The sequence below is a fragment of the Mobula birostris genome, chromosome 6 (genome assembly GCF_030028105.1).
Source record: "Mobula birostris isolate sMobBir1 chromosome 6, sMobBir1.hap1, whole genome shotgun sequence".
NCBI lineage: Eukaryota > Metazoa > Chordata > Chondrichthyes > Myliobatiformes > Myliobatidae > Mobula > Mobula birostris.
This window is the reverse complement of record NC_092375.1, coordinates 81,065,566-81,090,589: the sequence shown is the minus strand read 5'-3', so window position 1 is coordinate 81,090,589 and position 25,024 is coordinate 81,065,566. Positions and strand designations below refer to the sequence as shown.

Sequence of the window (25,024 nt, the reverse complement as noted above, 5' to 3'; positions counted from 1 at the left end):
GAAGGGAAGTCATCAGCACAGACAAGTCATAAGTTTGAGTCTGTTTTCTCAAGTCTTGAGAATTAAAGTTAAAATTTTCCTGTGAGTTTGCACAATTCTAATCAGTCTTGTCGATAGGATCATTTAATTCAGTATTGATATTATGAATGAAATGCTTTGCTTTAATGTCTTTCTAGTGACAATATTCAAAATTTGATTTATCAATACTTAAAGATCCAGCGGGATGTAGATCAGTTTGAAAGAGTAGGCATATCTGGAATTTAATCCAGACAAGCAAGGGAAATGTACTTGGGAGGTCAAATTCTCATAGGACATAGTCATTGCATGGACCTTAGAAGCATTGATGTAAAAATAGTCCTTGGGTGCAAGTCCATAACTCCCTGAAAGTGGCAATACAGCTAGGTAGAGTAACAGAAAAAGCATTTAGTATGTTTGCCTTTACAAGTCCATAAAGCATAGAAGCAGAATTAGGCTATCTGGCTCATCGAGTCTGCTCCACCTTTCAATCATGGCTGATCCTTTTTTTCTTTCTCCTCCTCAACCTCAGTTCCCGGCATTCTCCCCGTAACCTTTGATGCCATGTCAAGTCAAGAACCTATCAATCTCTGCCTTAAATACACCCACAGCCTCCACAGCTGCATGTGGCTACAAATTCCACAAATTCACCACCCTTTGGCTAAAGAAATTTCTCTGCATCTCTGTTTTGAAAGAACGCCCCTCTATCCTGAGGCTGTGCCCTCTTGTCTCACTCACCAAGGGAAACATCCTATCCACATCTACTCTGTCTAGGCCTTTCAACATTCGAAAGGTTTCAATGAGATTCCCCCATCCTTCTGAATTCCAGCGAGTACAGACCCAGAGCCATCAAACATTCCTTGTATGATCCTTTCATTCTTGGAATCATCCTTGTGAACCTCTGGACCCTCTCCAATGCCAGCATATCTTTTGATGAGGGGCCCAAAACTGTTCAAAATGCTCAAGATGAGGCCTCAGCATCACATCCTTGCTCTTGTATTCTAGACCTCTTCAAATGAATGCTAACATGGCATCTGCCTTCCTTCACCGACTCAACCTGCAAGTTAACCTTCAGGGTGTTCTGCACAAGGACTCCCAAGTCCCTCTGCATCTCAGATTTTTAGATTTTCTCCCCATTTAGAAAATAGTCTGCATGTTTATTTCTACTGCTAAAGTACATGACCATGCATTTTGCAACATTGTTTCATTTGCCACTTTCTTGCCATTCTCCTAATGTCTCAGTCCTTCTGCAGCCTTTCTGTTTCCTCAACATTACTTGCCCCTCCACCAATCTTCCTATGATCTGCAAACTTGGCAATAAAACCATCTATTCCATCATCTAAATCATTGATGTACAACATTAAAAAAAAAGTGGTCCCAACACCGACCCCTGTGGAACACCACTAGTCACTGGCGGCTAACCAGAATTAGATCCTATATTAGCCAGTGCTCTAACCATGTTAGTAACTTTCCTGTAATACCATGGGCTCTTAACTTGTTAAGCAGCCTCATGTGTGGCACCTTGTCAAGTCTGAAAGTCCAAATATACAACATCCACTGCATTCCCTTTATCTATCCTACTTATAATCTCAAATAATTCCAACAGGTTCGTCAAGCAGAATTTTCCCTGAAGGAAACCATGCTGACTTTGTACTATCTTGTCCTGTGTCACCAAGTACTTAATCACGTCATCCTTAACAATTGACTCTAAAATCTACCTAACCACTGAGGTCAGGCTAACTGGTCTATAATTTCCTTACTGCTGCCTTCCTCCTTTCTTAAATAGTGGAGTAATATTTGCAATTTTCCAGTCCTCTGGCACCATGCCAGAGTCCAATGATTTTTGAAAGATTATTTCTAATGCCACCACAATCTCCAAAGCTACCTCTTTCAGAACCCTAGGGTGCAGTTCCTCTGCTCCAGGTGTCTTATGTATCTTTACATCTTTCAGCTTTTTGAGCACCTTCTCTCTTGTAACTAACTGCACCCACTTCTCTTCCTTCACACACTACAACATCAGGCATACTGCTCGTGTCTTCCACAGTGAAGGCTGACGCAAAATACTCATTTAGTTCATCTGCCATCTCCTTGTCTCCCATTATTATTTCTCCTGCTTCATTTTCTAGCGGTCCTATATCCACTCTCATTTCTTTTATTTTTAACATATTTGAAAAAAAACTTTTACTATCCACTTTGATATTATTTGTTAGCTTGCTTTCATATTTTATCTTTTCCCTTTAATGATTTTTTTAAATTGCTCTCTGTAGGTTTTTAAAAACTTCTCAATCCTCTATCTTCCCACTAATTTTTGCTTTGTTGCTTGCCCTTTCTTTTGTATTTACAATAGCTTTGACTTCCCTTGTCAGCCACGGTTATACTGTTTTACCATTTGAGTATTTCTTCATTTTTGGAATACACATGTCCTGTACTTTCCTCATTTTTCCCAGAAATGCACGCCATTGCTGCTCTGCTGACATCCCTGCCAGCAGCTCCTTCCAATTTACTTTGCCCAGCTCCTCCCTCATACCACTGTAATTTCTCTTACTCCACTGAAATACTGCTACTTCACACTTTACTTTCTCCCTATCAAATTTCAAGTTGAACACAATCATATTGTGATCACTGGTTCCTAAGGGTTCTTTTACCTTAAGCTCCCTAATTGCCTCAGGTTCATTACATAGCACCCAATCCAGTATAGCTGATCCCCCAGTAGGCTCAACAACAAACTGCTCGAAAAAGCTATCTCTTAGGCATTCAACAAACCCACTCTCTTGAGATCCATTACCAACCTGATTTTCCCAATTGACCTGCATGTTAAAATCTCCCATGACTACCTTTTGACTCACCTTTTCTATTTCCTGTTATAACCTGTGGTTCACCTCCCAGCCACTGTTGGGAAGCCTGTATATAACTGCCGTCAACATCTTTTTATCCTTGCAGTTTCTTAACTCAACCCAAAAGGATTCAACATCTTCTAATCCTATGTCACATCTCTCTACTGATTTGATGCCATTCTTTACCAGTAGAGCCACATCACCCCCTTTGCTAACCTTCCTATCCAAAGTGTATAACAATTTCTAGCTGTCTCTCCTTCCCTTTGAGAATGTTCTGCAACCTCCAAGGAGGCAAATCATTTCCATATTTTCTGGGATTGTCCTAAATTAAGTCTATTTTGGGAAGGTATTCATAGAACATTAGTTAAGGTACTTAGGTCCCAGATACCTCTGAACTTTGAGACGGTCTATTTGGGGCATGTACTGTTTCTTGAACAGAAGGAAGACATAAAGTTGCTGCAGGCCCTTTTAGCGGCAAGTAAGAAATCAATCACTAGAAAGTGGCTAAATCCAGTACCACCTACTTTAGAAGATTGGCATGAAGTTATCTTGGAAATATTACAATGGAAAAGTTGACTTACTCCCTGAGAATTCAAAAAGAAATATTTTATCAAATCTGGAATAAATGGATTGAATATATAACCCCAATGCGAGCAGACTTTAGATGAATCTCCTAATGACTTGTACTGCTCTTCTCATCAACACAGTAATATTGCTAATGTAAGCACCCCTAGTCTAAATGTTTACTGTTTTTGTCTTTTTTTTGTTTGGAAAATAGAGAATTAATACAAGTAAAGGAAAAGATTTGGGTAAGGGATAAAAAATGATAAAATTAAGTAAATAAGTACATAGGGATTGGATAATTATGTTTGGGAGCAGGAGCAAGCATGAACAAGTTAGGATATTAACACCTACAATGATTGTTACATTGGCTTACACACAACATTTTGGACCAGAAGAAGTGATCCAGAAGAGATGTATGGAAACTATTACTAATCCACTATTATTACTACTTTTCTTAACAATTAATACCATTACTTAGCCTAATAGATTAGAATTTCTACTGTACATAATTATCTATTTAAGTGTCTAATTTCTTTTTATATCATCTCAATGTGTACTTAAGAATGTATAAATAATTATAGTTTTATACAAATAAAAAAATGGAAAAGGTTATACATGTGAAAAAGGTACATGATACTTGTGAATTCCTTATCCAAATAAAAATAAAATTAAAAAAAAAGAGAATATTCTGCAACCACTCAGGTGTCCTTCACCTAGTGCCCGGACATCCTTGGCCTTGGTGTCTCTTCTGTTGCAATAGAATTGCATTTCTTTCCCTCATTTTCAAGTGTCCTATTATAGCCTTGTCTGATTGCACCCTTGCCCTCTGAGCCTCAGAGTTCGTGACAGTGGCAGACACCTGACTGCTGCCACAAGCTCCTGAAAGATCATTCTATCACCAGTAGTACTCAGAGCTATATCTTCATGGTTCAGCAATGGTGAAACTGGCAGAATCTATGACTCTTTTTAAATCCTGCCCATCAGAGCCTCCATACCTTACAATGATGCAACCAGTCATAATGCATCTATAGAAAGTCTTTGACATACCACATCTCTTCTAACTCTTAATGAAGTAGACCCACTGATGCACCTCTTTCATGATTGCATCAATGTGTTGATCCCAGCATAGATCCTTGAGCTTGAAGCTGCTTGCTTTTTCCACTACTGATTCCTCTGAGGACTGGTTTGTGTCCTCCTAACTTCCCCTTCCTGAAGTCCACAATCAGTTCCTTGGAGTTGCTGACATTGAGTGTGAGGTTGTGGCAACAACACTCTCCCATACATATAATTAACAAAGACTGAGTTTCCTTGACTTCTCACTCTTTCAGGAGGAATATTCAAGTGCCCTAACAGCCATCCTGTCCACATTGTCAAGTACAATTGATGAACAGGAAAATAAAATCTTACTTGTTCCTCGGCAAAGCCTCAGCTCCTCACTTTTACACTGGCCACTGTAAAATGGCTGCTGCGTTTGAGCTTGCCGCCTTTTTATTTGCTGCTGTTAATAGGCCAATCAATTAAACTTGAGAGAGAGAGAAAAAAAAATCTGAGACAGAAATGAGTAGATGGTGAATTTCCCCTCCCCAACAGTAGGTGTATCAAAAATGTAGAATCAGATACAATGAAAATAAAGTAAATTTATGTCACCATATAGAACCCTGAGATTCATTTTTTGTAGGTATACTCAATAAATCCATAATAAAATCGAAAATAAAATCAATGTAAAACCTCACCAACTTGGGAATTCAATCAGTGTGCCAAAGACAACAGACTGTAAATACAAATCGTCATCATCAGGTGCCATGCCCAGTTTGAGCTTTGACTGCCATGGCCCACACACTCCTGTTTCCAGTCAAGTGGATCAATTCATTGGTATTCATTTACAGTTCTCTGGCTGCTGTCTCCATCATCATTTGTCTTTGCCTTCCTCTTTCTTCCCTTTCAATCTTTCCCATAATTACCATGCATTTTAACTCCTCTTTCCTAATCACATGTCCAATGAAGGTACGTTGCCTTTTCATGATCTCGTACATTATTTCTCTTTTTGTGCTTGCTCTGTTCATGACATCCTTGTTAGATATTCATTTCGTCCATGATATTCTTTGCATCCTCCTCAAAAACCACATCTCTGCTGCTTCAGTTTGTTTCCTCGTTACTAGATATTGTCCAACATTCTGAGCCATATAACATAACTGGATAAACGTAACATTTCAGTGTTCTGAGGCGGGTTGTCATGCCTAGTTTAGAATTCTCTTCATTCTGATAAAGGTGTCTTTTGCCATCCCTATTCTTTTTTTGATGTCCATGTTCGCACCTGCCATCAGATGTCACCGAGCTTCCGAAGTAGCAAAAGTTCTGTATTTGTTTTGTCTTCCCCGTTTATTTTCAGCCTGCAGATAGGATTCTCCTTTTTGGATATCACCATACATTCTATCTTTTTGTAATTGATGGATAGACCGATTTTTGCACTTTCCTCAACAACTATATCAATTAAGTTTTGTAGTTCTTCCTCCATACTTGCAATTAGCACAGTGTTATCCGCATCCTCGTTGTCCACGGGAATGGTACCGGAGGATTGGAGGGAGGTGAATGTTGTCCCCTTGTTCAAAAAAGGTAGTAGGGATAGTCCAGGTAATTATAGACCAGTGAGCCTTACGTCTGTGGTGGGAAAGCTGTTGGAAAAGATTCTTGGAGATAGGATCTATGGGCATTTAGAGAATCATGGTCTGATCAGGACAGTCAGCATGGCTTTGTGAAGGGCAGATCATGTCTAACAAGCCTGATAGAGTTCTTTGAGGAGGTGACCAGGCATATAGATGAGGATAGTGCAGTGGATGTGATCAACGTGGATTTTAGTAAGACATTTGACAAGGTTCCACATGGTAGGCTTATTCAGAAAGTCAGAAGTTTGGCCAGGTGGATGCAGAATTGGCTTGCCTGCAGAAAGCAGAGGGTCGTATTGGAGGGAGTACATTCGGATTGGAGGGTTGTAACTGTGGTGTCCCACAAGGATCTGTTCTGGGACCTCTACTTTTTGTGATTTTTATTAATGACCTGGATTGGGGGTAGAAGGGTGGGTTGGCAAGTTTGCAGACGACACAAAGGTTGGTGGTACTGTGGATAGTGTAGAGCATTGTCAAAGATTGCAGAGAGACATTGATAGGATGCAGAAGTGGGCTGAGAAGTGGCAGATGGAGTTCAACCCGGAGAAGTGTGAGGTGGTACACTTTGGAAGGACAAACTCCAAGGCAGAGTACAAAGTAAATGGCCGGATACTTGGTAGTGTGGAGGAGCAGAGGGATCTCGGGGTATATGTCCACAGATCCCTGAAAGTTGCCTTACAGGTAGATAGGGTAGTTAAGAAAGCTTATGGGGTGTTAGCTTTCATAAGTCGAGGGACAGAGTTTAAGAGTCGCAAGGTAATGATGCAGCTCTATAAAACTCTGGTTAGGCCACACTTGGAGTACTGTGTCCAGTTCTGGTCGTCTCACTATAGGAAGGATGTGGAAGCATTGGAAGGGGTACAGAGGAGATTTACCAGGATGCTGCCTGGTTTAGAGAGTATGCATTATGATCAGAGATTAAGGGAGCGAGGGCTTTACTCTTTGGAGAGGAGGAGGATGAGAGGAGACATGATAGAGGTACAAGATATTAAGAGGAATAGATAGAGTGGATAGCCAGCCCCTCTTCCCCAGGGCACTACTGCTCAATACAAGAGGACATGTCTTTAAGATAAGGGGAGGGAAGTTCAAAGGGGATTTTTACTTAGAGAGTGGTTGGTGCGTGGAATGCACTGCCTGAGTCAGTGGTGGAAGCAGATACACTAGTGAAATTTAAGAGACAACTTGACAGGTATATGGAGGAATTTAAGGTTGAGGGTTATATGGGAGGCGGTGTTTGAGGGTTGGCACAACATTGTGGGCCAAAGGGCCTGTACTGTGCTGTACTATTCTATGTTCTATACCTAAAATTATTGATGTTTTCACCGCCAACTTTGATTCCCAAGATGTCTCTTATTTTTTGTAATATTGTTTCACTGTACACATTAAACAAATCAGGGGAGAAAGCACACCCTTGCCTGATGCCTGTCTTGATTTTTGTAAACTGACTCACCTCTCTATCTATTCTTATAGCAGCAGTTTGTTCCCAGTAGAGATTTCTGATTAGGCGGAGGTCTTTCGAATCTAGATCTAGAGTTTCCTGTAATATTTCAAATAACTTATTGTGCCTCACTTTATCAAATACTTTTGTGTAGTCGATAAAACAAACAAACAAATCTCTTTGCACTTAAATAGCTCGTTCTGATAGTACCCTTAACATCAATATTGCATTTCTTGTACCTTTGTCTTTCACAAAGCCACATTGTTCTTTACCTATTTCAGCTTGTATCTTACTTTTAGCTCTTGTCATCAAAATTCTTAGAAGTATCTTAGTGATATGACTCATTAAACTTAGGTCCTATGTAATTCACATTCTATTGCTCCAGGTTTCTTAGGAAGAGTGATAAATACTGATTTTTTTTTCATCTCTTGTATTATTCCAGTCTCATAAATGTCATTGATTAAATCAGTAAGTTTTTCAATTCCATAATCTTCAAGGGCAATAGTTTGTTCTATTACTAATTCATCAGGACCTGCTGCCTTTCCTTTCTTCATCTTATTTATAGCATTAAAACTTCAGATTTTATAGAACAATCAGTCTTTGAGTCACATAATAAAAAATTTTGTTGCGAATTGTTGAGTCGAATTAAAAACAAGTTTGCAAATACAAACAAAGAAATAATCATAAACAAATATCAAGAACATGAGATGAAGAATTAGTGAATAGGATGGGAATATTTCAATGATGGGGCAAGCGAAGATGAGTGACGTTTTCCCCTTTGGTTCAAGAGCCAGCGCATAGAAGGTTATACACTTGATACAGGCAAATGTGATTAGTGTAGATGGGCAGTAAAATTGGCATGGATGTGATGCAGTAAACAACTTTTATGACTATGGAAAATGGCATTAAAATGGTACTTGGAGATCAGTATGATTGTTGTGGGATGAAGGGCCTGTTTCTACACTGAGTCTGACTAAGTCACTGCAAAACACTTGTAAGTGCACTATAGGCACACCAGACAGAAGATCTTTGGAATGCAATTCCAAGAATAGGGCAAATAAGTATCTCTGCTTTCTGTGAACCTAGAACTCTCATACAAATACTGATCAATAAAGCATGTATGATGAAGTTGGTTAGTTGATCCTCTTCAATGAATTTTGCTGAAAAAAACTTTCCCTAAGTTTTAGCATTTTGTTGTTATCTGATTTTACTCATATTTGAAGTTGTTTCTTCATTTTTCTCCTTACTAGTTTAAATGCCATGTTTGTTAAATTTCAATTAACATTGTGAATCTAACTTTTTCCTTTCTTTAACTATCTTGTATACATCTCAAGACTGCATCTAATGTCTCTTGAAAACAAAGAACTAATCTACTTTATTGTTCAGCTCTGCCTCTTGGATGCAGTGCTGTCTTTAGTGACCCATGTAGATCATGCACAAGAATTACAAATGGGGTTTGTTTACTTCCATGCCAGTTGCTATGAATTTTATTCCATTGTTCCAGCTGTCTATTTCAACATTTGTATGCAAATCATTAATTTATGTTATGTATTAATAAGTTTACTAAAACCTTCAAATCTCCATTAGTTTCCTTAACAGTTCATGTACAACTCCTGGAATATTAATATTGTTTTACTTTCCTCCTTGTTAGGTTATTCTGTGCCATAATTCCATGTGTTTTATTTTACATGGTGTCCAAGTCATGTAATTTTTAAGTAATCTTTTTGGAATGCAATTCCACTCCATGTTTACAAGTAATAGATGTTTTAAATTGAGTGATTGCACAAGCTACATTTGTATTCCAGAAACTGGAAAATCATTAAAGTGAACTGCTGAAGCAGAAACCAAAACATTTTCAATTGCACTGTTGTTTAGAATGTGTGCATTGAACTAAAACTCAGAAACAGGTGTTACATAGAACAAATTTAGAACTACTTAAATGATTATAGATTAATAGTGAATTTTGAGTCTCAGATTAAAAACATATTTTATAGAGTTGGATATAGATCAAAGATGCTTATTAAATGTATTTACAGGCTTGAGAGACTAAATGCCCAACTCCTTTTATATCTGTGACCAAAACAGAAATGAGTTGTTTCATAGTAGCTATGATGTTGGAAATTAATGAATTGAAGCAGCCATCAATAAAATCAGATTAGTCCACAATTCACAATAGGCATTGAAGCTGGGCACAGGTTGGTATGGGTTGATATTTCCTCAATTGTAAATTTGATGTCCAGTGAAAGATATTATGCAACAGTACTTAAAATATATCAATGGTGTGCAATTTGCCTATTAAACAGGAGAACTGAAAAATGAACTAGCAATAAAACCCAGTTGTTTATGCCAGCTGGGTTACATTGTCATTGGTGTATGCAAGTGTGAAGAACAAGTTCTTTGTACAGCTTACCTTAATTGTCAATGGATGAAATAATTATTACCTGGTGTGCTTGTTGCAAATAATTGTGAAGGGGAGGTTGCTACTTTCTATGTTGACTGGGCAATCTGTGGCAGATTAGATTCATCTATTTGAGTTCAAGTTTAGTCCAGTCTTAAATTTATTTTGGAAATACCCTCAAGATTTTCAAGTTCCAAGATAGAAGTTAGATATATTACTTGTATGTTATCATTTTATGTTTGTCTCTATCTGAATTATAGAAAATCTTGAGGAGCAGCACTAGTGTAGGTAGTATCAGTGAAATGTTGAAATTGGGGTGGTTTAAGTTTGGGAAGATGGTTGGAAGAGTGCAGTATTAAGACCATAAGAAATAATTTCTTCTCATCAGTCAAGTATGAATACATAAAAAGCTGTTTATTTCATACATTCTGCTAGACTTGGGTTAACAATCCATAACTGTAAGGCAGGAACAGAATTAGTTCATTTGACCCATCACATTTGCTCCGTCATTCTATCATGGCTGATTTATTATCCCTCTCAACCCCATTCTTCTGCCTTGTCCCATATCCTTTGCTGCCCTGATGAATCAAGAATCTATTCATTTCCACCTTAAAGACACCCAATAATTTGGCCTCTACAGCCACCTGTGACAAGAAATTCCACAGATTCCCCAGCCTATAGCTAAAGAAGTTCCTCCTCATCTCCATTCTATATGTATAACCCTTTATTCTGAGGCCGTGCCCTCTGGCCCTAGACTCCCCCCACCCCCCACTGTAAGAAACATCCTCTTCACATCCATTTTATTTTAGCCTTTCAATATTTGATCGGTGTCAATGAGATTCCCATCTCATTCTTCTAAACTCCAGCAAGTACAAGCCTAGAGCTATCAAATGCTTCTCAAACGATAACCCTTTCATTCCCGGAATTATTCTCATAAACTTCCTCTGGATCCTCTCCAGCACATCTTTTCTTAGATAAGGGACCCAAAACAGATAGAATACAAGTGCAGTCTGATCAATGCCTTATAAACCATCAGCATTACATCCTTGCTTTTATATTCTAGTCCTCTTGAAATGAATTTTAACATTGTATTTGCCTTCCTCACCACTGACTCAATCTATAAGATTTAGGGGATCCTGAATGAGGACTCCCAAGGCCCCTTGCACCTCTGATTTTTGAATTTCCTCGTAGTTTAGAAAATGGTCTATGCCTTAATTCCCACCGCTAAAGTGCATGGCCATACCTTCACCAACACTGTATTCCATCTGCTGCTGCTTTGTCCATTTTCTGAGTCTAACTAAGTCCTTCCGCAGATTTCCTGCTTCTTCAAGACTAACGGGGTCCTCCACCTGTATTTGTATCTTCGTATCATCAGCAAACTTAGCCACAAAGCCATCAATTCTATCGTCCAACCATCAAGACTTAACATGAAAAGAAATGATCCCTACACCAGCCTCTGGGATACCACGTCTCACTAGCAGCCAGCAGGAACAAGATCTTTGCTTCCTGCCAGTCAGCCAATCTTAGATCTATGCTGGTATCTTTCTTGTAATTGCATGGTCTCTTTTATCTTAAGCAGCCTCATATGTTGCATCTTGTCAAAGGCTTTCTGAAAATCCAAGTAAACATCCACTGACTTCCCTTTCTCTAGCCTGTTACTTCCTCAAAGAATTCCAACAGATTTGTCAGGCAAGATTTCCCATGAAGGAAACCATGCTGACTTTGGCCTATTTTATCATTTGCTTCCAAGTATCCTGAAGCCTTATCCTTAATAATGGACCCCACCATTGAATTCAGGCTAACTGGCCTATAATTTCCTTTTTTTTTTAGTACGGCCTTCCCTTCTACAGAGTGGAGTGGCATTTGCAATTTTCCAGTCATCCAGGACTATTCTAAAATATAGTGACTCTTTGAAAGATCACTACTAATGCCTCCACAACCTCCTGAGCTACATCTTTCAAAACCTTGAGTTGTAGTCCACCTGGTCTAGGTGACTTATCTACCTTCAGACCTTTCAGCTTCCCAAGCACCTTCTCCTTAGCAATAGCAACTACACTCACTTCTACTCTGACTCCTGAATTTCTGGCATATTGCTAGAGTTTTCCACCGTAAAGAGTGGCAGAAAATACTTCAAGTTCGCCTGCCATTTCTTTGTTTCTCCATTACTAACTCTCGTGTCATTTTCCAGCAGTCGCCTCTATATATAAAAATAAATATAAAACTTTTTGTATCCCCTTCTATATTGGCTAGCTTACCTTCATATTTCATCTTTTCTCTCCTTATGGCTTTTTAAAATTGCATTTTATTGGTTTTTAAAAGCTTCCCAATACTCCAACTTCCAGCTAATTTTTGCTCAATTAGACGCCCTCTATTTTATGCTGTCTTTGACTTTCCTTGTCAGCCATGGTTGCATCCTCCTTCCTTTAGAATGCTACTACTTAGGGTTTGTATCTATCCTGCACCTTCCAAATTGCTTCCAGAAACTCCTACCATTGCTGTTCCGCTGTCATCCCTTTCAGTGTCCCGTATCCTCTTCTGTTCAACTTTGGCCAGCTCCTCTCTCGTGTCTCAGTAATTCCCTTTATTCCACTGTACAACTGATGGATCTGATTTTAGCTTCTCCATCTCAAACTCCAGGTTGAAACCTCACTATGATCACTGCTTCCTAAGGATTCCTTTCCCCCAATCAAATCTGGCTTATTTCAGAGCTCCCAATCTAGAATTACCTTTTCCCTAGTGTGCTCAACCAAGCTGCTCTAAAACTCCATTCTACAAATGTTCTCTCTTGGGATTCAGCACCAACATGATTTTCCCAATCTGCCTGCATATTGAAATCCCCCATGACTAACGTAGTATTGCCCTTTTTACATGCCTTTTCTATCCCCCATTGTAATTTGTACTCCACATCCTGGCTACTTTTTAGAGACCTATATGTAAATCCCATTAGGGTCAATTCACCCTTGCAGAGGAAATTCTCCACAAGGATTCTACATCTTCTGATCCTATGTCACCTCTTTCTCAGGATTTGATTTCACTTTTTACCAACAGAGCCACCCATCCCCTCTGCCTACCTGCCTATTCTTTTGATACAATATGTAGCCTTTTATATTAAGCTTCCAAGTATGATCTTCTTTCACCCATGACTCAATGATGCCCATAATGTCCTTACTGCAAATCTCTGAACTGTGCAACATCATCTACCTTATTCTATGTACTACATGCATTCAAATATAGCACCTTCAGTTCTGTATCCACCACCCTTCTCAATTTTGCCCTATCACTGTGGTACCCATCCTCCTGCCATATTAGTTTAAACCCATTAGTGCCCCTCGAGTTTAAGTGTACAGGTCATATCTGCACTAATTCCTCAGCCATGCATTCATTTGCCAAATCTTCCTATTCTTGCCCTCACTGGCGAATGACACAGGCAGCAATCCAAAGATTATAGAGTCATAGACCGCTACGCACAGAAACAGCCCCTTCAGTCCCATCTGGTCAGTGCTGAGCTATTAATCTGCCTAGTCCCATTGACCTGCACCTAGACCACTGCCCTCCATACCCCTCCCATCTATATACCTATCCAGATCTATTTTATGTTTTTAATTTTGAAATCAAATCTGAATCTACCACTTACATAAGAAATAGGAGCAGGAGTAGGCCATCTGGCACATCGAGCCTGCTCTGCCATTCAATAAGATCATGGCTGATCTGGCCATGGGCTCATCTCCATCCACCTGCCTCTTCCTCATAACCCTTACTATGCAAAAATCTATCCAACCTTGTCTTAAATATATTTACTGAGGTAGCCTCCACTGCTTCATTGGACAGAGAATTCCACAGATTCACCACTCTCTGGGAAAAGCAGTTCTTCCTCATCTCAGTCCTAAATCTATTCCCCTGAATCTTGAGGCTAGTCTCACCTATCAGTGGAAACAGATTTCCTGCCTCTATTTTATCTATCCCTTTCATAATTTTATGTTTCTATAAGATCTTGTCTCATTCTTCTGAATTCTAGCAAGTACAGTACCAGGCAACTCAATCTCTCCTCATAGTCCAACCCCCTCATCTCTGGAATCAACCCGGTGAACATCCTCTGCACCACTTCCAAAGCCAGTATATCCTTCTCAAGCAACAAGACCAGAAATGCATGCTGTACTCGGGTGCAGCCTCATCAGTACCCTGTACAGTTGCAGCATAACCTCCCTGCTCTTAAATTCAATCCCTCTAGCAATCCCATTTGCCGCCTTGGTAGCCTGCTGCACTTACAAACCAGCCTTTTGTGATTCATGCACAAGCACTCCCAAGCCCCTCTGCTCAGCAGCATGCTGCATTTTTTTTTAACAGTTTAAATAATAATTTCTTTCATTTTTCCTTCCAAAGTGGATGACCTTGCATTTACCAACATTGTATTCCATCTGTCAGACCCTTACCTACTTACTTGACCTGTCTATATTTCTCTGCAGACTCTCCATATCTTTTGCACAATTTGCTTTCCACTCACTTAGTATTATCAGCCAATTTGGTTACATTACACTCGGTCCCCTCTTCCAGATTGTTAACGTATAGCATGAACAGTTGTGGACCCAGCACCGACCCTTGCGGCACATCACTCACCACTGATTGCCAACTGGAATAACACCCATGTATCCCAACTCTGCTTTCTTTTAGGTAACCAATCCTCTATCCATGCTAATACATCACCCCCAATACTGGCAACTTGTTCCACACTCACTACCCTCTGAGTGAAGAAGTTCCCCCTTGTGTTCCCCTTAAAGGTTTTCCTTTAACCCAGGACTTCTAGTCTCACCCAACCTCAGTGGAAAAAGCCTGTTTGCAGTTACCCTATTTGTATTCCTCTATCAAATCTCCTACACTCTAGGGAATAAAGTCCTAACCTGTTGAACCTTTCCCTGTAACTAAGGTCTTCAAGAGCTGGCAACATCCTTGTAAATCTTCTCTTTGAATCTTACTGATATCTTTCCTGTAGGTAGGTGACCAGAACTGCATATAATACTCCATATTAGGCCTCACTAACATCTTGTACAACTTCAACAATAACATGCCAACTCCAGTACTCAATACTTTGATTTTATGAAGACCAGTTTTCCAAAGCTCTCTTTACGATCCTATATACTTGTGATGTCACTTTTAGGGAATAATGAATCTCTGTTCCCAGATTCCTCTGTTCTACTGCGCACTCCTCAGTGCCATACTGCTCGCTGTGCAAGTCCTACCCTGGTTTGTCCTCCCAAAGTGTAACACATCACACTTGTCTGCATTAAGTTCCATCTTCCACTTTGCAGCCCATTTTTTCAGCTGGTCCAGATCCCACTACAGTCTTTATTAGCCTTCCTCACTGTCTCCGTGTAATCCACAAATTTGCTGGTGCTGTTTACCGTATTATCATCCAGATCATTGATATAGATGACAAACAACAACGGACCCAATGCTGATCCTTGCGGCACTCCACTAGTCACAGGCATCCAGTCATAGAGGCAACCATCTACCTCTCTCTGGCTTCTCCAGCAAAGCCAATGTCTAATCCAATGTTATTACCTCATCCTGAATGCCCTTTATTTAAGTCCTGCTTTTCTGCTTTCTACCTAACTCCCTTAATTTTCTCTTCATGACCTCATGCCTTTTCCTATCTATATCATTGGTACAAATATGTACCATGACTTCCGGTTGTTCACCCTCCCTCTTTAGAATGCTGTGGATTTGATTTGAGACATCTCTGGCACCTGCAAGGCAACATACCAACCGGGAGCTTTTTTCATGTCCACAGAATTGCCCGTCTACTCCTCTAAATTTGGAATCCCCTGTCACTGCTGCACTCTTCTTCTTCACTCTTCGGTTCAGAGACACATTTGCTGCAGCTTCCCCCACAACAGTATCTAACATTCAAGATTCAAAAAACTTTGTCATTCTAACCATACATCAGCTCTGCAGGGCAGAATGAGACAGTGTTTCTCAGGGGCAGTGCAATCATAACATAACATAACAAACGCAACACTACATAATAAACATAACAATAAATAGTAAAACACAACAGCCACATGTCAGTTAAAATCAGTTATAAGTGTCCAGTGCAAGTTAAAAGTGTCATGGTATACTTGTATACTTATTATTGAGGAGAATTCAGCACTGCTGCCTCTTCCTTTTTCTGCTGCACCTTAGGGGTGACTACTTCCCTGTAGCTCCAATCTATCACCTCATTCTCCCATGTGAGCCAAAGGTCATCCAGCTGCAGCTCCAGTTCCTTAACATGGTCTCTAAGGAGCTGCAGCCTTCCAAAAACTCTAATGTTCTTGCATCAACACCTTAAAAATTGTTATGGAAATCTCTACTGGAAGAATTCTGTTGCATAAGAGAACTTAATGTAAGGAGCAATTTGAGGCCACATTTTCTACTGGAAAAGTAAATTGCAAATCTTCATGTAAACTAGGAACCATGAACTGGCATCACATTGCCAGTTTTAATTTGACTGGCTAAACAATTTTTGATTAACAATGTTCGGTAAACTTTAGTATTAGCACAATGTCACTAGTGACATCACAAAGGTAATTCAGATTAAGCAAAAGAAAAACTCGTGCAACTCTGAATAAAAGGGTCTTGCTTGACTGAATAGATCCAAAATCCTGAATTAGGTAAGGAGCTAAAAATTTAAAAAAATATATTAGTGTAGTTTCAGATGATAGCTATGTTTAAGATAATTTTCCATCAAATTTGTTTAAAACGTGTACCTTTGTGCCGAGAACAATTATCCAAATACTCTTTGTCCCTCCACCTCAGGTTGTCTCTTAACTTTCCAATTCAAACTCTGAATCAATTTCTCAAAACTGAGATAAGTACTATTGTTTCATTGTCCACGAAGTCTCACGTCCAAGCACACACAACCTGCTCTGTCAGAACTTGATTGTTACTTACTTTTTACTTAGTCTTTTTACTTAAAACACCAACTGATGCGTAGCCTTACATAAGTTGTACAATCAAATTTGATGGAACTTTAATCAATATCTTAAACACTGGGCATTTTTTTTTTACAAAATTAGCTTTGGAACAAGTGTCTCCTCCCTCCCCACAGAAAATTCCCTTGGAACCACTTCCTTTCTTCATGACCCCCCCCCCCAACCACAATTTGAGACCATTCTGACTAGTATTGCCCGCCAACCAATAACAGCTGTAGGCCCATAGATAACAGAAAATGTACATGTGAAATAAAATGAAATGAGATCAAGCGCAACATAAATAGGCAATATGTATTTCATGTTATCCCCCCCAAAATAGCCTGCTTGGAAGAAATTGTTTTTACCATAGTATGTATCCTTGATACTTGTGTGCCAGCTGACATTTGTTGAATAATATTTGTGTGCTTATATTTGCTGAAGGACAATTTTTTTATTCTGAATCGCTATCTATCCTGTTATAAATTTGATTGTTACTGTCCAAACTAATTCTATCTAACTGGAATAGTAAGAAAATTTTTCATTTTTAGGGTTGACTTAAAACTCTTATCAGCAGAGATCTGCCTCCTAAATATTTATAACTTTATCATTTGCAAATTAATACCAAAACAAAATCATGAGGAACTAATAATCATGGAAAATCTTTTTGATATTTTTCCCCTAATTGACTTTTTCTCCTTTAATCATATTCTCAGCTCAAAATAGTAGTGCCTCGATTAGTTCAACTTGGAAAGTGTGCAAAAATCCTGGCAACTGCTGGGGAACAGCTGACATCTGAACTCCACATGCAATATAGGAGTGCTAAGTATTCTTGAACTTCAAGGGTATACTGTACATTCATTAACCAACAAGGCATCATAGCTGTGTTTTTCTGTAATTAAGAGACACTTGAGTCATGATTTTTTTCTGAGATACCCAGTGATTCGACATCTGAGCAGGATTCTAAATTGTATTTATCAATTTCAGGAAGCCGTTTGTACATTTGCTTGTACACGGGCTGTTTTAATATCGGTATTATAGATGTACCAGCATAAATTATTTAAGAATGGATTAATAAAGCAGTGATGCTCTACGGTATATTAATCTGTTTTAATCCGTGCAGGTGGTACACAGAGACTTGAAACCGAGTAACATCTTGTATGTGGATGAGTCTGGCAATCCAGAATCGATTCGTATATGTGACTTTGGGTTTGCCAAGCAGTTACGTGCTGACAATGGCCTTCTCATGACTCCATGTTATACAGCTAATTTTGTTGCTCCTGAAGTAAGGCTTTATTTATTTGTCTTTTATTGAAGTATTGTAAAAGTGTTACCCCTTGAAACAATAAAATGATTAGTGCTCGTCAGGGTTTTCCAGGATAGTGCAGTATATCTGAAAACCATAGTCTATGAGGATGGCAGTATGCATGTTAATTTCTCCACTTATCTATTGTGCTGACTACCAATTTCAGCTCTGCTTGTGAAGGTTCCCTGTGATCAGCAGCTACTTTTCATGCAGGGTGAGGGAACATATCATCCCAGGCAATGGTCTAGATGTGGCTTGCATTAAAACTGATCCTGCCTGGGTAGAGATGATATAATATATATAGTTATTATAAATATGCCAGGGTGAATAAGATATACGAAGCAATCTTTCAAACCAAATATTTTTTCCCTAAATGCAAAATTTTCTTTTTTGCAGGGAAGTTTATTCTCATCAAGGAGAGGGAAATAAATAGGTATAATAACACTCTGTGAGCGACAAGAGGAAACAATTCCAAGCATCTCATCACAGCTAGCTGCACTATAAATCATTGTCAGTTCTTTTCTATCTATCCCCCTTAACCCCTTCCTCAGAATAACAACTCAATTGCATCATCAGCACTAGTGCTTCTTGGACTAACCATGTGTGATTGCCCCAAATTAGGTAGTTTATGATCCTATCAATTTAAAAGCTACATGTTGTAGCCTGTAAATTGATGTAAACTAGCCTTTACCAAAGGGCTTGATTTTTTTTAAAAAAGATGGTCTAGATCCCAAGAGTGACAGAATGTAGCATTCTGTGTCGCATCTCAATTTCAAGAGATTATGTAACATGTTCAGAAATTTGTTGTCCTTTATTGCACTGCAAATTAATAGATGATATCTCAGTTCAACTCTTGCCAAAATCATAAATGCAACACTACCTCACTATTTCTCTTTTGAGCTACGTATTTCTTTTTATTTTGTAATTTTGTACAGTATGTAATTTGGTACTGAAAAAACTTGCACCTATGTAGTTCCTTTAAAATTGGAAAATAGCACTTTGTATTAGTTGCTTCAGGCCTTAATCAAAAATATGTTTTCAAATCTTGATGTAGGGGTTAAACTTCTATCATAATTTCCCTCGGGATTAATAAAGTATATCCCTCGGGATTAATAAAGTATATCCCTCAGGATTAATAAAGTATATCTATCTATCTATAAGTAAGATTGTTCCCAGTTTCTGAGCTTTTGCAACTATTTACATCTGACTTTGTATACTCTGGATAAGAGATGTTCACAATTAGAGAAATAAAATAGACTTTTATCTTCATTCTGTAACTTCATGGGAGTATAACTTTAAAATTTCAATACTATTTGTAATAAAGAGAAGATTTGAAGGTCCCTGGTGTAACTAAACAGTGGTAAAGTATGCATAAAATAAATACTAGAAATATTCTGCAGGTCAGCAAGAGTCTGAGACAGAATCAGAATCAGGTTTATTATCACTGACATGGCATGAAACCCGTTGTTTCGTGGCAACAGAATAGTACAAGACAAAAAATTACCAAAAAGTAAAAAAACAAATAGTTCAAAAGAGGAAAAGCAAAGCAGTGTTCGTGGGTTCATAGACTATTCAGAAATCTGATGGCAGAGCTTCTTAAAATGTTGCATGTGGGTCTTCAGGCTCTCTGATGGTAGTAATGAGAACAGGACATGTCCTGCATGGTGAGGGTCCTAAATGATGGATTCTGACTTCTTGTACCACTGCAATGTGAAGATGTCCTTGGTGGTGGGGAGGTATGTGCCTGTAATGGAGCTGGCTGCATCTACAACCCTCTGCATCCTTTTTCAGTCCTGTGCATTGGAGTCACCATACCAGGCAGTGATGCAACCAGTCAGAATGCTCTTCATGGTATATCTCTAGAAATTTGCTGGAGTCTTTGGTGACAAACCAAATCTCCTCAAACTCCTAATAAATTATAGCTACTGACATGCTGCCTTTGTGATTGCATCTATATGTTGGGCCGAGGATAGATCCTCTGTGACGTTGACACCCATAAATTCAAGCTGATCACTCTTTCCACTGCCCATCCCTCAATAAGGACTGGTGTATGTTCTGCTGACTTCCCCTTCTTGAAGTCCATATATCAATTTTTTGGTCTTGCTAACGTTGAGTGCAAGGTTATTCTTACAAAACCACTCAACCAGCTGATCTATCTTGTGCCTGTATGACTCCTCATTGCCATCATGCAATTATATTTTCAATAATTCAGCAAAATGAATTCCATTGCTTCATAACCCTATGATTCTAAAGTTTACATTGCTCTTGACAGAAAACTTGTATTTCTTCACACCACACAGGAGTCTGGTACATTCTGAAAGTTCTTGCACCTGGTTTGAATGCTAAGCCTTGTTGCCTTTAAAGTTATTCTTTACAAGATAACTGGAAACATGAACAGTTTATTAGTTTGTTTTATACTTCTTAGGTCTTAAAGCGGCAAGGGTATGATGCAGCTTGTGATATATGGAGTCTTGGTGTTCTTCTCTACACTATGCTCACAGGGTAAGTTTACATTAATGATGGATCTAACTGAAATGTAAAAGGACTTTCCACCCATTGGTAAAGGCAGTGAATCATGTTGGCAATGGTTTGTGATACATTTGAATCTGGAAATGGCACATTTTAACATAAAACTTACAGTTCAGTTTGCATTATCAGGACTTTTATAATGTTGATGGAAATTTTGCAGTTTTCACACTCAGTGTGCAGCATTTTCCATAAAAGTGCCACCAAGTTTGGAATTTTCATGCAAGTGTACAAATCCGTAATCCTGCTTTTCGCTAACATTTTTCCAATTCCTACATTAAATGACTACTTTCATCCATTGGAAGGATAGAATCTGCCCACCGACCTGTTGGAATGTATGGTCATGCACTTTGGTAGAAGGGAAAGACAGACATCCCATCCTACAAAAACTGATTTCAGGGAGGTAGCACCATCAATTTGTAGGAGATTTCCAGAAGAGATGGGATGTCTGCAATAGAGTAGCTCCTTGGCAGCCAGCCAGCTAGTTTAAATATGCTAATGAACGAATGACACCTGTTAAACTCACCTCAACATGTCTTTTACAGTCTTAACCCACCATGAGCAATAGAAAAGTCACTGTTGTAAACAGTGCAGCGAGCAACACTGTCATTATTTTTGACCCCTATTAGGCAGGGGTACACTTTTGTGTAGTCTGGGGTGACGTACGTTTTATATTTTCTTTTTTTTTTTTTTTGGAACACTCTGCCATGGCGTGCTCTTGCTCTCTTTCTCGTGGTCGCTCACGCGCTCTGGCTTCCTTTCCCTCGCCTGCTCGCTCTCAAAAAAATTGATTTCCGTGATATTGTATATAATTTGCGGGCATCAGGGAGCCACTATTCATATGCGGGAGGCTCCCGGAACTTCCGGGAGAGGTGGAATGTCTGGAAAGAAGCGTAGACTGTTTTCTAAATGGGCGGAAAATTCAAAACTCTGTGTGCAAAGTGACTGGGGAGTCCTTGCGTTGCATTCCCTAAATGCTAATTTGCGGATTGAAGCGGTGGTGAGGAAGGCAAATGCGATGTTAGCATTCATTTCGCAATGACTAGAATATAAAAGCAAGGATGTAATGCTGAGGCTTTATAAAACACTGGTGAGGCCTCACCTGGGAGTATTGTGAGCAGTTTTGAGTCTCTTATCTAAGAAAGGATGTGCTAATATTTGAGAAGGTTCAGAAGAGGTTCATAAGAATGAAAGGGTATGAGGACCATTTGACATCTCTGGGACTGTACTCACTGGAATTTAGAAGAATGAGGGCGGATCTGACTGAAACCTATCAAATGTTGAAAGGCCTAGGTGAAAGGGATGTTTCCTATGGTGGTGACATCTAGGACCAAAGGGTACAGTCTGAGAATTGAGTGATGTATATTTAGAATGGAGATGAAGAATTTCTTTAGCCAGAAGTGTGGTGGATCTGGAATTTGTCGCTACAGGCAGCTATGGAAGCCAGGTCATTGGGTGTATGTAAGGCGGAAGTTGATAGGTTCTTGATTAGTTAGGGCATGAAAGGTTACAGGGAGAAGGTAGGCAAATGAAGTTGAGAGGGAAAATGGATCAAAAAAATCCTGAATTTTAGTTTTTGATATTTCAATATGCTAGAAATACTATGATTTGTTGGAAATTTTTATGCTATCTTCTGCAGCTTGTTCTGGCTCACTGAAAAACAGCACATCATGCAGGGCCTCAATACTTAGGATTGGAGCTGAAGACTGTTATAAGGCTGGAATAGACTTCTGAGGAGTGTTGAGGTTTACAAGAAAGAGGGTTTGAGGCCAAGAAGAAATTGAACTTGATCTTACTGAATAACAAAAAGAGTTGAAGGGAGCCATATGGCCCCTTATGCCTCTCGGTGGCTATGGTAACACCATTTAGTCACATTAAAAGTTATACTCTACTCATGCAGTACAGTTAAATATACCTTGCATCTGTATTTTCTTAATCTAAACACCTGCCTTCAATTAATGAAGTACAGGTTTCCCCCGCCATCCGAAGGTAGAGCGTTCCTGTGAAATGGTTCGTAAGCCGGAAGTCGTAAAGCGAAGAAGCAGTTACCATTTATTTATATGGGAAAATTTTGTGAGTGTTTGCAGACCCAATAATAACCTACCAAATCATGCCAAATAACACATAAAACCTAAAATAACAGTAACATATAGTAAAAGCAGGGATGCTATGATAAATACACAGCTTATATAAAGTAGAAATACTTTTCCACAATCATTACTGAACTGTTCTCCATAGCGAAAATCTCACGCAAGCGCTCTCGGCAGAAAATCTCATGCAAGCGCTCTCGGCAAGAACCCTCTCTCCAGTAACCTTTAAGCTATGAAGCTGCCAAATCATACCAAATAACACATAAAAATACACAGCCAATATAAAGTAGAAATAATGTATGTACAGTGTAGTATCACTTACCAGAATTGGTTCAGCACTGAGCACACTGATGGTGTGTCAGACTGAGTCGTCGCAGGATGGCTGGTACAGTGGCCCCCCACCCTCCGGGCTGCCGACCGATACATTGCTGCGAAGCACGCAGGGGTCCAGCAGTAGCCGGGATGCATCCAGCACATCTTTAAGAAAAAAGCCGAAACAAACAGGCTAATTAATTAGGTGCCGCCCGTAATTGTCGGCCCAGATCAGTGCCAATTTCCGATTGCGTCGTCTCTGATCTGGGCCGACAATTACGTGTCGGCAGCACCTAATTAATTAGCATGTTTATTTCGGCTTTTTTCTTAAAGATGTGCTGTGTGCGTCCCGGCTACCGTTGCATTTTCCGCGAATCGGTATCTGTCCGTGGCCTGGGGGTTGGGGTGGTGGGACACTGGGGTGTCATCTTGTCGTCTGTTTCTAGTAGAGCAGGCAGCTCATCTTCTTCTATCTCTGCCTGCCTCGATGTCAAAGGTCGAGGTTCGTCATCTGCTGTGGCTGATGTGGAAGGCTTGCTTGACTGCTGAGCCTCGCGCATTTTTCTATCACACAGTTCTTTAATAAGGACTCAAACTATCCTGCAAATATCCCCTAAACCGACGTACCCTTTCAAAATTAAAGTCGTACTTTATCATTACTCGCTCGGTTTCGATTGTTATCCTTTTTTCTTCCAATTGCATCAGCTCTTCATCTGTCAGTTCTTGGTCATGGGATGTCAAAACCTCTTCAACATCATGTTCGTCAGCTTCCACAAGCCAAACTCACGTTGTCCTTACTTCGTCCAACACGATCAAAACGCTTAATTATGTCTAGTTTTACCGTAAGTGTAACACCCTTACGAGCTCTTTCAGACTTTTCCGATACCATAGAACTCATCTTGCAAACGGCTGCTCACAGGCACGTGTTAAAGCAATGCAGTTCCAAATCCGGGGGAGAGCGGCTGCTCGGGGCGCGCTGCCTTTTATCACGTGCTGAATTTTTTTTCGTAACAGTGAAAACACCTTCTGAAGGCGAAAACAGGGTACTAATGTAGGTCTTTTGTAACAGTGAGGTTTCGTAAGGCGCACGTTCGAAAAGCGGGGGACACCTGTATATTTCAAAGTTGCTGGTGAACGCAGCAGGCCAGGCAGCATCTGTAGGAAGAGGTGCAGTGGACGTTTCAGGCTGAGACCCTTCGTCAGGACTAACTGAAGGAAGTTAGTCCTGACGAAGGGTCTCAGCCTGAAATGTCGACTGCACCTCTTCCTACAGATGCTGCCTGGCCTGCTGCGTTCACCAGCAACTTTGATGTGTGTTGCTTGAATTTCCAGCATATACAGAATTCCTGTTGTTTGACACCTGTATATTGTTCCCTGTTTGAATACACCATCTTATTTCTAACAAACCTTATTTGCACGTCATGTTACCCAAAAATGTTAACTTTTGTCTTGACGAGTGCATCAAATTTAATTTAATGATTTCTGCGTTTATGGTTTAATAATGAGAATTTGACTTTTGTTTCAGTTATACCCCTTTTGCTAATGGGCCTGATGACACACCAGAAGAAATATTGGCAAGAATAGGCAGTGGGAAATTCAGTCTGACTGGAGGTTACTGGGACACTGTTTCTGATGTTGCTAAGGTTGGTGCCTTAAACATTATCTGAAATATAAATGTGATTCAGCTCTTGGTGATTTGACGAGGAGGAACATGAGTGCATGCTGGTAGAGAATGGGTTGAATAATGTAAGTAAAGGGAACACTGGATACTGAAGTAATATTCCAGAAATGAACCTGGGATAATGAATAGGATCCTACTGGGATAATGAATAGGATCATAAAATGCAATATACCCAAGATAAAAATCCAGGATCAATGTATTAAATATCTTTGTGTGCTAACTCTACGAACTCCATTACATGAGTGGTAGTGTG

The 25,024-nt window shown here is 39.5% G+C and overlaps 1 protein-coding gene across 6 annotated transcripts in view; it reads left to right on the top strand.

Annotated features, from left to right (window-relative positions):
• The window catches only part of LOC140199141 (ribosomal protein S6 kinase alpha-3), a 139,527-nt gene that overhangs the window by 103,453 nt on the left and 11,050 nt on the right, over nt 1-25,024 (top strand). For all 6 annotated transcript variants that reach the window (XM_072260728.1, XM_072260731.1, XM_072260730.1 and 3 more), the window contains 3 exons: nt 17,980-18,141; nt 20,588-20,664; nt 24,616-24,733. In XM_072260728.1, coding sequence (XP_072116829.1) covers nt 17,980-18,141; nt 20,588-20,664; nt 24,616-24,733 — 357 coding nt within the window. The remainder of the gene's footprint in view (nt 1-17,979; nt 18,142-20,587; nt 20,665-24,615; nt 24,734-25,024) is intronic.